The sequence below is a fragment of the Esox lucius genome, chromosome 5 (genome assembly GCF_011004845.1).
Source record: "Esox lucius isolate fEsoLuc1 chromosome 5, fEsoLuc1.pri, whole genome shotgun sequence".
Classification (NCBI taxonomy): Eukaryota; Metazoa; Chordata; class Actinopteri; order Esociformes; family Esocidae; genus Esox; species Esox lucius.
In genome coordinates this window covers 19,924,216-19,938,775 of record NC_047573.1, presented here as the reverse complement: position 1 = coordinate 19,938,775, position 14,560 = coordinate 19,924,216, and the positions used below count along the sequence as shown (strand labels likewise).

At 41.4% G+C, this 14,560-nt stretch overlaps 1 protein-coding gene across 3 annotated transcripts; it reads left to right on the top strand.

The window, feature by feature from the left end:
* Positions 1-2,252: 2,252 nt before the first annotated feature.
* pmp22b (peripheral myelin protein 22b) lies at positions 2,253-13,921 on the top strand. Of its 3 annotated transcripts, none has more exons than XM_010888647.4 (5): positions 2,253-2,381; positions 6,001-6,092; positions 6,405-6,498; positions 11,156-11,296; positions 11,924-13,921. In XM_010888647.4, exons 2-5 carry the CDS (start codon positions 6,015-6,017, stop codon positions 12,082-12,084), a joined length of 474 nt encoding a protein of 157 aa, XP_010886949.1. In that variant the 5' UTR covers positions 2,253-2,381; positions 6,001-6,014; the 3' UTR covers positions 12,085-13,921. The 3 variants fall into 3 exon arrangements, with proteins under 3 accessions (XP_010886949.1, XP_012989302.1, XP_019902494.1); XM_013133848.3 differs by lacking the exon at positions 2,253-2,381 and adding an exon at positions 4,741-4,869; XM_020046935.2 differs by lacking the exon at positions 2,253-2,381 and adding an exon at positions 4,741-4,873.
* The last annotated feature ends 639 nt before the right edge of the window (positions 13,922-14,560 follow it).

Below are 14,560 nucleotides of genomic sequence, written 5' to 3'. Positions count from 1 at the left end.
CCAAAAATATGACCACTAATGCAACTTCATGACTATGAAAAAGAGAAGGGTTGCGATGGTAACATGAGAGAAAAGTTTTGTAATATAGATTTTGGAAGCGTGTGACGGTGAGATTTCACACTAGAATATTTTTTGTTATGACAAAGCAGTAAACATGACCTCTTTCATCACAAAAACCAAAACATAGTAACAATATAAAATGTTGGCAATGTATTGATGTTGATGTAATAAATGTATTTTTAACCATACAGAAATGACTGTAGACCTTGTGGTGATACAACACCTGAAGTCTCTGTGATCATGAACAAAAAGAACAAACATTCGTGTGAAATCCTGACCATTAGAAGGAAGTTGGAGGCAGTGAAGATTATTATTTTTTTTTTCTACTTTCCTAACATAACTGACATTTTCCTCGTCACGGTGCTGCTTGAGTGCTGGTTTTCCGTTTAGTGTTACAATCCTTTTTTTCCTCAGTATTACACCAGTAACGGAACTTGTCATTCACTCCCGCTTATCTTTGTCCAGCACATGCCACATAACTGAACTAAACAACGTGATATGATAACGTGCAACTGCAAACCAAAGATCAGGGATCACAAGAGATGTATTGAATCACACTGGGTTAATTCATGGAGCCAGGAGTCTGACAATTATACAGTCAAATTGAGTGGGAAGCCTGGACGATCGATATGATTGATCTGTTGTTCTCCATCTCTGTTCATTCTGCTGGCAGATATTATTTTAGGCTGAAGAAGAGAGAGCTGGAAAGAGAGATGGGTGGGTGGGTTGAAGGGATGAATGGGGGGGGGGGGCGGAGGGCAAAGTGATCCGACTGTGCTCTTTCCTGCTGAATCATAGCGTGGGATGATTCTAGAGTTCTTCACTTTTAGCTGTTGTTCATTTATATATCCGTCTCTATGGAGACAACAGGAAGTAGGGTAGTTGGAGAAAGATAAGAAAAACAGCAGCTAAAAAAAGAAAGAATAAAAGAGGAGAGAGGCAGTCAGTCGAGGGTGAGCAGAGCAGTTGTTTTACACAATCACAGACAAATATGATCTATGATGTCAGATTATCAGATTATCGTACATAACACAAACAATTCATTATATCAGTGTTCCTATAGCACCACAGTATCCTGTTGGAACTCTAAAGTCACAACATTAGAATCAGGAAGTGGAACTTACAATTCTCACCTCCAGTGCGTTGCTGGAGGACTAAGTGATTCTGTGGGTGTCGGAAACTTGATCAATTAGACCAAGTCAAAGATAAGCTTATTTTAGCGGCGGCGCTCACCATTAAACAATGTGGCTTTAAATGGACTCTGAAGGACGGGGTGTTGGTCCTTTGTCTGAACCAAATGAAAACCTGATGACAACCCTTCCGGAGGGGAGCTCAGAGACGGAGGCTGAAGTAATAAATATACAGTATAATATATCCCCCTCTCTCTTTCTCTCTGCTCTTTCCTTCCTCCCCCCCACCCCCCCACCGCCGTTACATCCCTCTCCCTTTCACTCCCCAACTGTCTCTCTCTCTCTCCACTTCATTCTCGATCCACCATCCTGTTTTGCCCTGTTCTAGGGCATTCTGTTTCTCTGCCTACGCAGCATCATCCCAAACTCTTCTCACAGTCTTATACACAGCCTTACTCATTTGCAGATTCATTTCATGCCACTGTTTCCTGTGTGTCTCATTGTACCTAACTAATAGGCATCATGTGCCTCCACGAGTCCTGTATGTGAACCTACTCTGTCTGGGCATCTTGGCTAGGTTAGTGCATGCGCGTGTCTGTGTGCGTGTGTGATTATGTGTTTGTGATCCAGGTCTATCAGTACATGTGGGGACAAGATGTCCCCACAAAAATAAAAAGCCTGTCAAATCAGTCCATGCGGGCTGTTTTTGACCAGTCCTCAATAGGAAAAAGTCTGTTTCGTGTTCCGGTTATGTGTTTTGGGTTTTGGGTTTAGGCATTCCTTTGAAAGGCCGGGTTTTGGGTTTACATTTTAAGGTAGAGTTGGGCGTTAGGGCTAGGTTAAGTTTGGGGATAAAAGTTAAGTTAATGAGGTAAAGGTCATGGTTAGGTTAAGGTAGGGGTTTAGGGGATACAGAATAATGATTTCTGCGTTTCCAATAAAAAAGGGAAATGTGTGTGTGTGTGTGTGTAGGATGGTATTGGTGGGAGGAGAGATGCTGCTTAAACTAACTATGAGGGCCAACAGTGGATCCCATAACACTCTGATGAGAGCTCAGGACACAGGGAGTAAGCTAACCGTTGTCTGACTAGCACTATCACAGCAGCTTGTGACCCTTTGTCCTCCTGACCACCAAGGAAGGAATCCCAGCTGGGCCCAACTGTTCCGCTGTCCATCCACAGCCAATACACTGTAAGTCTGACTACCTTCTAAGATGACCCTTCACCAACAAGTAACTAGATGTCAATTATTAGTGTGTTCCCTACTTATAAAAGTTATTTCACTATTCTGCTCAACAATAGTTTCTAGTTTGATATAATTTAAGAATATTGGGCAGTTGATGTCCCACTGTCTAAGAGTTAGGTTGAACTAATGGTAATGTCTCTAAGCATTTCCTTTGAGTTTGTGCATTTCTGAAAATATCAAACTTTCATTTTATTTGGCAGGTTGTTTTTTGTAGGTTTCAATCATTTTGGTTGTTTGTTTTATTGTTTACATGTGAAAAGAGGATTTGATTGAATTGCGAACATGAGGACAAAACCATTGTCACCTCATTATGTTGTCGGAGTAAATGATGAGATACAGAATCTGAGGCGACGGGTTATCCGTTTGCTCCATCTCTCTCCAGGCAAGTTGTGTTCTGTGGCTTTAAACCTTACCCCTCTCTCTCTCTCTGCAGAAGTGTTCTCCGTAACAGAGACCCATCACTGTGTCAGGGAGTTAGTGACAGAGGTGCAATGTTCATTAGAATCGGACAAGTTGACTGCCTGTCCCAGCTGGGCTGGCTTTGGGCTTCTGCTGAACAGATGGGGTCAAATTAACACTCTCATGTGGTTGGCACGTCAACCCACCCAGTTACTCTTGTCAGCCTTTCACAAACATAGGCTTATATGGGTCTGGGTGGGTGCCGTATCTAGCTGCTCATTTCAAGCAGTATTGAGCTGCTCATTTCAAGCCAGTCCCCAGATCTGTGGGTGCTTTTTGGCGACGCATTGATTGTGGCAGACCCTGCAGAAACAGACCTTTGACCAGGTCGCCACTCCTCACCTTTGTCAGGGAGATAAAGCTGACGTTTTACGGTTATGACCATGGTGATTTCAACATTGTTAAAATCAACTAAGCAAAGTCCACCCCACGAGTGGTCTTAAAGCACAGGCAACGCGGACATGGAGAGGGGGTCTTTATGGCACGGTTGTCCCTGATCATTCACCTCAAGACATTTCTCAGGAATCCCAGTATTCTACATTCAGGGCTAAAACACTACGCTGGTTTCCTCTTCCTCACAGGCCTGATGAGCAACCCTTCAGTGCCGCAATCCGCATCCTATGAGCTTAATCTGCACCACAAAGACCTTTACAGAGTTTAATTCAGAAATATGTCTTTTACATGCCTCTGCAGAATTCCCTATCTCACCCAGGGTTGAGTTGCATTGGAAGCAGGTTTCTAGACAGCAGCTCTCTGTGTCTTAGCTTTTCACTGGTTGTTTCAGTGTCCAGGAATCACGCTCTATTTTAATTTTTTTTACGCCACACTGCTCTTCAGACATCTTGGCTCTCTGAATTTGGATTACTGCAATCATTGAGAGACCTATGGGTTTATTAACCTGTTATCTGTAACTGTGCCCATAAACTCCACCGCATACACGGAGTAGAATACACTATGGAGACCGGAACACCCTGACACTCCCCGCTGTATGAGTCAGGTCAAACAGAGGCTAAAGGACAGCCCCAGACCCTGTCGCTCCTCATCAGCAGGTCTACGTTTCGGACATACCCACCCTTCCACAATTTCACACATGCATCGTGATGGGGTGAATCACCCACAGGGCAGACTACACTGTTTTGCTAGTAGCCAGCGAGAGGGAGAGGACCCCCCACCTTGGGAACGGACAATGTTTGTGTACCTCATTGCCTGGACAACGCCTGCAAAATAGACCACAGAGTGACAGAAGGGAGACATCTTAATATTTATTTAGTTGGGTGATAGCCCAATATACTTTACTTTGCTACTTACTGTTGGGCTATATTCACCACTACCCCTTTTAGGCAGGGATATATGAGAGAAATTATGAGTCTTATGAAAGTTTAGTCACAACAATATTACATCAAACATATTTGTCACTCATATTTTGATTGGATTTAATCTTTCACGACATACCTTGGGTCTACATTTGGAGTGGTCATGAATTGAAATAGTGTGAACTATATTTACTGTAATACTTGTTCCATATGCTAACCCCAAAAAACGCAAACAAATAACTCAGTGTGTCAAAAGTGTCTCTAAGTGTTTCTATTCAAAGAGGAATTAAAACATAATTACTTTAATACAACGTTCGATATGTGTTCAGGATACCCAGGAGATCAAACAATGTGCAGTGAAATCACTTCAAACTGCTCATATTGAGTAGCCTAAATCCCAAGCGGCTTTCGGTGCATTTTGACAGGATATCAGGAATTATCGGGAATCCTAGCTGTCACAGGGGCACTCCATGACGTAGCGACGCAGCGATGGGCGTTGTTCTTCCATAATAAGATACTTTATAACTGCAGCGCTGACCCTGGCATCAATCTGGTCAGAAGGATTTAGGACGGAGGGACTACCTGCTGAACTTTGGGACAACTTGCATTTTACGCTTTTCAATTGAAAATCATTCTTGTGGAATTATCGTCACTTCGCTGTTGTAAGTAAGTTGTCTTCCTGCTTCGCTGAACTTTTTTTGTAGGTATATCATTACATAGGAATCACATACGTAAAATCAATATCACGCACGGAATATCAAAACGAACCGGGCTTCATTCTTTGATTACTGCGATGCGTTCGCAAGGCAGGCATTGTTGCGACTGTCATGTTCAGGCCCATAACAGGACTAACTACCTGCTTGTTATCGTTCTGTGATATTGTTATTAATACACGCAGTTATTAAGAAATGCAACCTGCACCATCAGGCATGTGCAATTTTTTAAGTAGCCCTCTCATTTTGTTAATAGTGGTCTTTTGGGCTGTGTCCTTGTTCTGGATCTGCTGTGCTGTGAATGGTTGTCTGTTCTAATCTCTAGATTAACCCTCTTTCAGATGTGTTCATAAGAAGTGTAGAAAACAGCATATGTGCCCTCTATTGTTTTTCTCATCCAATAATGCAGGGAAATGTGGGCCTCCTAAAAGTTGTAAATAGGCTTTGCTGTTAGTAATGAAATAGGTCAAAAGCTTCAATGCATTATATACTATGTACAACAAACAATTTTGATTGTTATATACACCCATATATATATATATATATATATATATATATATATATATATATATATATATATATATGGATATGGATAGATAAATGGATAGATAGACAGCAGAATATTCTGCTAAACTTACTTTACATCAATTTCATCTTGAATATTAGGTTTATGGCCCAATTTCTGTTGAAGTTCCAGTCCGTGAAATTTGGCCACTGGTTGTTGAGGTGGCGCTGTCGAGTCAGGAATGGTCACCTGAAATTGTGTAGCATGTCATTTATGTGTTGATTTGGTTCCATGCTTTTAAACTTTGAACTTCCCGGCTAACCAAGGTATGAAAGTGATTCCACTCATAGATTATGCACAAATAAATAACATAATAAACATCCAGCCCAATATACAGGTTGCGTCTTTAACTTGTCGCTTTGCTAAAGACATTGGTGCAGATAAAGTTTAGAGGCGGGGTTCTGTACAATTTGAGAACGGGCCCCTGTCTTTTCCTGCACCAACACACCCATGTCCAATAGAACTGGAGAGTGACTAAGACCTTCAGAAACTGACTGTCTTCTTTAATCATTTAGCTCCTTCCGGCAAGATGCTGATCCTACTGCTGGGAATTGTTTTCCTGCATGTCGCTGCCCTAGTCCTACTATTTGTGTCAACAACTGTGAGCGTAAGTAATCACTCTATGAAAAATATAACTTACTGTATAATCAGATGCCTCAGGAGATGATTGTGATGAAGTCATAAAGATCCTCTCTTAGCTGAAGTAATGAGGCCATAATCAATAATAATATATTATATGGCTTTTATGCAATTTATAATAACCTATTTACTTTAAAAAACACAATTGTGTTTGAAAATCAATAGATTAATTTAAAGCTTTTATTTTTTCTCCATCACTTTTTATGTATCAAGATGTTTCATTTTGTATTAGGCTGCAGTTCTCCTGGTAATACCAGTGTTGTGTTATTGTTCCACCCAGGCCTGGACGACAGGGGCAGCTAGAAGCTCAGATCTCTGGCATAACTGCTCCACAACCAATGGAGAATTCCACTGTGAACCTGCCAGTACTGGAGGTAAGGCGCAGTACAGTCTAATTGGCTACGTGTCTTCAAAGCCTCTGTCCATCTAGTTTACATCTGAGTCATTTATCAGATGCTCTTATACAGAGCAATTTACATGGATTATTGACTGCGTACATTTAGTAGACTTGGCCGATTGTGTTTTAGTGGCACACATTTACATGTAAGGTGTTTTTCGCTGTATTTCTCTAGTCATCTTTTTTTCTTCTTCATCTGAACAAATGATGAGTTCCAGGAAGTTCTCTGGCTCTCTGTGACATTCCTGGACAGATAACTATCACTGCAGTTGTTAATTCATTGATAGTTGGAACATCGGCGTTGTCAAATCCAAACCTAATTAACATTCTGAAACAGATTATATAACAAAGTTTCTGACTCATATCAATGCCCCATTGGTCATTTTCAAATGTAGAAGTTTTGATTCTGTAACCCACTATGGCCTGACAGCCCCACTCACTCTGATGTTTACAAAGCATACCCCGATGGGCGTCAGACTCCACTGTGACACTGACACCATCTAGGGGTGAGAATGTGAACCTGCAGCTTAAAATTCACTGTTCTCATAGGTTCTCCCCTGTATAAATAGTCATGGTGTGATGTCCATATTCAGTAGACAGGGAGGCCTTGGACAACCCGATGCAGAACATGTTGTGCTGACAGTTCTGGTCACGCCCATGTATCAGATTGTACTCCGAGATCATTAACAAAACAAGAGATCTAGCAGCTGCAGTTCGTCTATTCGTGTGTGTGTGTGTGTGTGTGTGTGTGTGTGTGTTGAGAGTGTCTGCACACTCTGTGTGCAGAGTGTGGGTGTAGAAGCGAAGAGTGTGTGTGTGTCTGTGCGTGTGTGCATAAGAGTGTGAGAGAGATTTTGACCAAAGTCAACAGCAGTAAGAGGGAACGGCTGCAGTTTCTGGTTTTGCAATGGGTTTGCGGTCAGCTCTCTACTAATTAAATACTAGCATAATAAACAAGGACGCGTTCTGAATGTTGCAGTATAATGTGTTTTCAGCACTGGGGAGTAATGGATTACCAAAAAGAATGAATAGTTCTTATGTTATCAAAAAATACCAGATGATAACTACTTAGGAGACTTTCATATTCAGAAAGAATGTGTGCCCAAAAAACGTATGACAGCTTACATATTTGGTCTGTTTTGCGAAGAATCGTTTGGGTGGCCTCGTGTTTGAAGTTGGCTTTAAACAATGAACTGCCTTAAATGTTATGGAGTGAAGTTGCAATGAAATGATGCGTAATTCATCACGGCATTTGTGGTAAATTACGATGAAGGGTGTTGGCCACAAGGCCTCTGCCCAGTGATGGCGCGCAGTGCAGACAGGCAACGCTTTCTCTCCCATCCTGCATGTAGGTAGGTTATGAGATTCTGCGCTGGACTCTAATGAACTAACATGATCTCACTCTGTGTCCAGCATGCCACAATATTTAGTGCCTAAGAACAGCTTTCAGCTGTGGTATATTGGCCATATACCACACCCCCTTGTGCTTTATTGCTTAATAATACCATTACCAAATAATGGTTGAATTAATTATGTATGTGGGGGTCATCATCCTACATCCATACTTTTCCTACCAAGCCTACCTTCTGAACTTTTATGTGGCATTACACTCCAACTGTCAGGAACTACACTAATATCAGAAGACTACGAGTGGGGCATTGTGTTGCTGAATCTAATTTGTGCTGATTCATTCATTTCTTTCCAAAGGGACACATCATGCTCAAAACTGTGCAATTTTAATAGGCTTCATAGTTGAGGTTACTGAGAGATCAAAGTGTCACCAACAAAAACACAATACGATTGGCAAACATAACAGATAGTAAATATTTCTTTCACATGCCTACAGCCTTTTAGCGGTGACCTTGGCATGCAATTCTATGACAGCAGCATTTCTTTCTCAACAATGTCTTTGTGCAATGGGCCCAATCAGTCCTCCAAGGGCAAATTCTGAAATATAATGAGGCACTTACTGACTGGAAATCTGTTTTTTTTATGTAAACCTAATGTATGGCTTAATCATGGTATATGTATGGAAATAACCTGTAGAAAGCGCTGGGTCAAAAACACCATACCTAATAAAAAAAGTACAATTCAACACCTGTTTATTTATTGATCCTGCAATAATGTAATTTCTTTGATTAAATGTCTTCTTCCAGTGCCTCTGTATCAAATAATACTTAAGCCGGTAGGCCATTTTGTCAAATCTAATTCTTGAGCCACTGCCTTCCGATGTAACTCTCGCCTGTCAAAGTGTGTTATGCAGCGTACTTAGTGACAACAAGAACATGGCTCAAGACGATAACTGATAGCGGTCGCGAAAGATAAAAAATAGGACTACAAAGTATTCTTATCCCCGGACCTGTGATTGGAGTGGTAGTGGTAGAGAGTTGCATGTATTCCAATACAGACTTAGTGTTACACTACGAAATGCATGATCCACAGGCTGTAAGCTGTCTGCCTGGTGATGTCATGTGTCTAAAATAAGTGTCTCAGACTGTAGTTCCAGTGTGTTGTCAGTGAGACAGGACACAGAGCCAACAGCGGTCTGAGGTCCACACGCTGCCTGGTTGTATTCACCCCTTTCTCAGTGCCAGGTGGTTTCATGGCACTGCTTGTCGGTTTGACTTTTCTTAAACCACCACCTTGGTATTAGGAGGCGAATGTCATCTATGTGAGTGTGCGTGTGTATGTGTGTGATTTAGTGTGTATTCTGTACAGAGGGATGATTCGAGGGGGAGACAGTGGAGTGTGTAGTCACGTGCATGGGATGAAAGGTTCTTAAAGGCTCAGTACACTGTACACTGAGGACATGGTGGCGGAAGCATGACAGGTAGCCAAACTCTATCATTTGACTTTTAATCTTGCTATTAGGAGTTATGCGGTCACATGCAGTTTATATTAGACATGGGGTTTTGGTTTACATTTTTGTTGCCCATGATGTTAGTCCTCGACTTGACTTTGACCAGACATAAGAAGCCAGTCCCCAGACTGTATCATTAACTAGTGTCCACACCAGGGGACCGTCTGTGTGACATGTCTGTGTGTCAGAAGGTTTAGAACATGTCTGTGTAGGTTGAGGAGCTAATTCCAGACCGTATGTAATGCTGAACAAGAGTATCATGTAACATAATGTTTGCACACAGAGTCAGTGCATGTTATTGCACACACATTACAGTATGGCCATTATGGGTCCTGACTGAATTTGTGTTGGTTTTGTTTGTAGCTCTTGGATATGCTGGTGGATATGTTATATTACACATTCTGTTGTACGGAATGTGTAATCAAGCCCAGAGACTATTTCCTCAGCCATATCGTACTCTGAGGTGAGTGAGGCATGGGCACAGATAGCTTGGTTATTCTGGCTCTAACCTGACTCTTTGATGGTGTCATCAAATCCATCAAACCCTGTTGTTATTGTCAAAACATGCCATGACGGTGATGTATTACTGTTTTCTGGAGATGAAAGACATGACGGGACATGTATAAACACATAACAAACGAATGCTGAACGAGTGAGCAATTCAAAATTGATGACTGTGTTTGTGGACAGACTGCTGGTGCTGGTGTGGTGAACCAAGGTCTGCCATGCCGGTTGTCTCGGTTGTCTTGACCCTAAATTACAACCCGACTTAGACACATGCATTCATTAACATATCTTAACCCGTCAGTGAGACAGCCACAGTAAGTGAGAGACCTCAATACTCTGGTGGCATGGAGGGTGTAACCACGGTTTATACCTGGTTATCACACGCATTTTGTGGCCTAATTTTGTCCACATTCTGAGTGTGCCTACATTTATGGGCAGGTGTAGACTTTGAAAAAGAGCTTAAACAAGATCAGGGGAAGACTAGGACGAAGGACACCGAACGTGAGGTACGGTCCTGTGAGGAGGGAGGTGTGAGGTATTATCTCAGGGGAGAGAGGTGTGAGGTAATACCCCATGGGGATAGAGATATCTACGGAGCTGGCTTAGGAAACATGAGAGTGACTGTAGGCTGCATGCCTGACCCTGGGAGAAGAAATAGACCTGTGTGGGAGGCTTGGCATTCCAGGAGTGGATATGGCTACAACTGCAGCACAAACACACGTACATACACACACACACACACATACACACATACACACATACAGTGGAGCCTCATGTCTCATGGTCGCTTGTTATTAGAGGTTACTATAAAGAGTTAACAGGGCTTTCTTTACTTTGGTAACTTGGCCTTGGAATGGGGCTAGATTACAAAGTGTTTGGGTCCTCTTTGTGTTATTGAGTAGGCTACATTGCTTCCAGGAACAAGACGCCCAGGTACTATTACTGTAAATCCATTAAGGATGCCAGACAAAAGGGGCGCACTCCTGCGTTTCCTGTCTGGCCAGAGCAAAACATTTTACTGACAATCTAGAGTCCTCATAAAACATGTTCCCAATGGCGTTGTGACCTCACCACAAGACTATTATCATGTTGTTGTGTGTAGGAAGCAGTCGGCTGTATTGGAAGTGATGAAAACGTACACGTCCGTACAGCCAATGTTTAGTTCATGCATAACCCATCCCAGTCCATATGCATGTGACCACATATCCAGTTTCCCACGTATGGCCATGTCGAATTTATTCTCTGTCTTCGTCTCCCCCTCCTGCAGAGTGGATCCAGGCAGTACAGGCTTTGATGATCCTGTCCATCATCTTCAGCGTTATCGCCCTGATCGTGTTCTTCTGTCAGCTCTTCACCCTGCAGAAAGGAGGTCGCTTCTTCCTGACCGGAACCTTCCAGATCTTCGCCAGTAAGTGCCCATTATGTCATCCAGCCAAAACATAACGTAAACACATTTCCAGACATTTACATTACAGTGCATAAAGGGTCCTAGGGCTTTTGTCTAGCTGGCCACCAGCTTTTCACCATAGAGTCAATCCAGACTGGGCTGTGTGAGTTGAATAGGGTTTTATCCCTTGTCTATTGTAGTCCGTGCCCTTTGGCAATGGATTGACACCTCTTCTAGCTTGTTAAGTCTACCATTGGCAGCCCTTTCAAACCTCCCAGGTTGGCATAGTAGACAGTGGCAGTGGGCACACATACACTCACACAAGTGGAAATGTCAAGACCGGCAATGTAGGCGGGTGAACAACAGAAAAACTAACATCAGCAAGAAGACTTTGTCATGTCACGCCACAGTGGGCCGGGCCAGTGTTCTAGATGAGGAAGTGAGGAATCTAGCAGTGGCCTGTTTGCGGTTCATTAGCCAACATAACACAGTGTGATGTCAAATCCCAGCTGGGAGAATCCATCACGAAAACACTTACCCAACGTAAATGCTGCCTAACGGGAGTTCATACTAGAACAACAAAGATAATGAGGATAATGTAAATCATGATCTTCAGGTTCAAATGGGATGCACTCTCCTTTCCTTCAGGTCTGTTTGTGATGAGTGGAGCTGTGATCTATACGGTGATGAGTCCAAAGTGGGTGGCTCCGACCGAAACCTTGGGCTGGGCCTACATCCTGGCCTGGGTTGCCTTCCCTCTGGCCCTGATCAGTGGACTCATCTACGTCATCCTAAGAAAACGGGAATGAGACCCCCGTCCCCTCACCCCCGACCCACTCCGCCCTCTGCATTAACAACCCTGGCATACCTGACTAGGTCCACATCCTACCACGACGAGGGGTAACAACAAACCACCACCCAAAATGACACGACGAAACAATCAATACTGTCAGAATTTGAAGATGTATATAATATCTATGGTTTAAAACCTATTTATAACACTTTTTACATATATGTACATAGTAATGTTGTGTTGCTCTGTTGACAAAGATACTCGTATGCATATCATTTCAGCTAATAAAGTGCCTAAATATTTGTTTGTAATGATGAAATAATTAGATGCTGTGTCTGTTTTTGTTTTTATTTGCTCTGTAAACCACAAAAAATTGAGAAAAAAAAGTGTTTGAACTATTTTAACCCATTGCATGTATAAAAGTGAACTAAAAATAATTTGTCTAAACTGAGCTTGCCTTACAAATACGAAAACTGGTAACATCCAAATAATGGCTTAGATTAAGCATTCAAATGTGGTTTTGGTTGCTATTTCATTTTCAAAAATGTTATTTTCAGTATTTTTTATTTTCAACAAAGATGGTGCTATGTTTTTACCATTCCTTTTACTGATAGCAATTTTGCAATAATTTACAGTCAAAGACTTGACTTACGCCATGAAGTAACTAGATTGTCAGAGTGAGAAGAAGACTTTAGTGTAATGTTCTTGTGCCTAACTGCTTCTGTGTGTATAAAAGCTTTAAAAAATCAGCTTTTAATGTGCACCTACAAGGTTCATTAGCATTGGAGCGATAGACCATTTGTTTATTTTTGTTGGAATGCTACTTGGAATGTCAGTATTAGAATGTCCTGCCAATGTTCCAAGATGGAAAAAGTTAACTCAATTAGCATTGATTCAGATCTGTGTTCTTACCTTTTCCCTTCTTTTTGTAATATCATGTGTCATGTTGAACTTTTGTTGTTTAGGTTTATAGCTTACATACAACCAGTAAACACACTAGAAACCAAGCTGCCTCTTGGTCAGAGTACTGTAACAAGTAGTAAGGCATTGCAGCCAAATCAAAGTAGACCTAACTTTTAAGATTTTATTACATTATAGTAGAGACATGTCAATGGTATTGAAGGTCAAGCTCTGAGTCAGCCTACTCAAACCTGATAGAGACAGAACTTTTGTGGGAGAAATTTGACAGTGAGGTTTGCAGTTGAGATACAAATGTTTGTTTCACATACTTGAAGTTTGACAATATGCAGTCCCTGCCACCTTAAAGTACACAATTTATTTATGTTTATTTTTGGGGAAGTGTTATTGATTAAAGATCAAGTCAATTCCATTTACATTCCAGTAAATTAATGAATAAAACAAAAATTCCAATTCTCTACAATGCTCTTCTATTAGGGACATTTGGAATTGGGATTTGGTTTACTGGTTCTGACTGGAAGTGAAATGTAATTGACCCCAACCCTGTTGTTCATATGTTATTAACGTAATAACTGTCAGGTCTTCAAACCAAAGCAGCACCAATCTATCAGGAGTTATATCTATCAGCAAGCTCCTACTGTATGTGGTGTAATCCTTCTCATCAGAGGAAATAACAAACACTATTAGACCCATGTCTAAGACATTGCCTAATGTTAAACTATATGCAACTATTTTAGCCATTTAAAATGTTAATAGCTATGTTGTTTTAATGTTCCAATGACTGTCTTGAAGAGTTACGGAAAGCTATACTCAAGAAGAAATAAAACATCCAGTAAATGCAAAATAATAACATAATGTGGAGTCCCTGCCAATGTTAACTTTATCTGGTCAGTCTTAGAAAACTGTGTGCTATTAAAGAGAGTGCAAATTCTGAACTCTTTTCTTTGTGGCCATAATGAAATACCTGCACTAAATGCCTGTTGGTCAATGGTCTGGTAGAATAAACAACATATTTCCTCTGCAAATGCTGGCTGATAGGTACAGTTCAAACAGGAAACGCCACATATTCGTTCAAACATTTATTAGAGAAACAATGCAACATACCATGTCTTCAGTTCTGTTCCTTTGGGAAACAGTAACTCTGCGATCATATGTATGATTGTGTATGTAATACAGCTAATCATAACATGAATCATTTAATATTAACAACAACATTTATAGGCAATTAGCTAGGTTGATAGGAAAAATCGCCTTGCAGAAAGAAACAGATCCAAGCAGATGAAGGCTGGGGTGGTGGGTGGGTTTAGCAACCGAGCAGCAGACAGAATGAGTACCCTGCCTGACTCAAATAAACCACCATATTAGACAGACATTCATGAGACTGTGGTAGGAGTGACGTTGACGTCAGCTGATGCATCACTGAACCAATACCCACTTGGGTTCTCTTGCTGAAATTGCTGCTTATTTCCACCAGTCAGGCTTTGGAAATAAAAGCAGGGAATTAAATCCTGTAGTTAGCTAGCAAGTCAACCTCTGCAACAGTAGTATTTAGTAATTCAAGTCTCTTATTCACA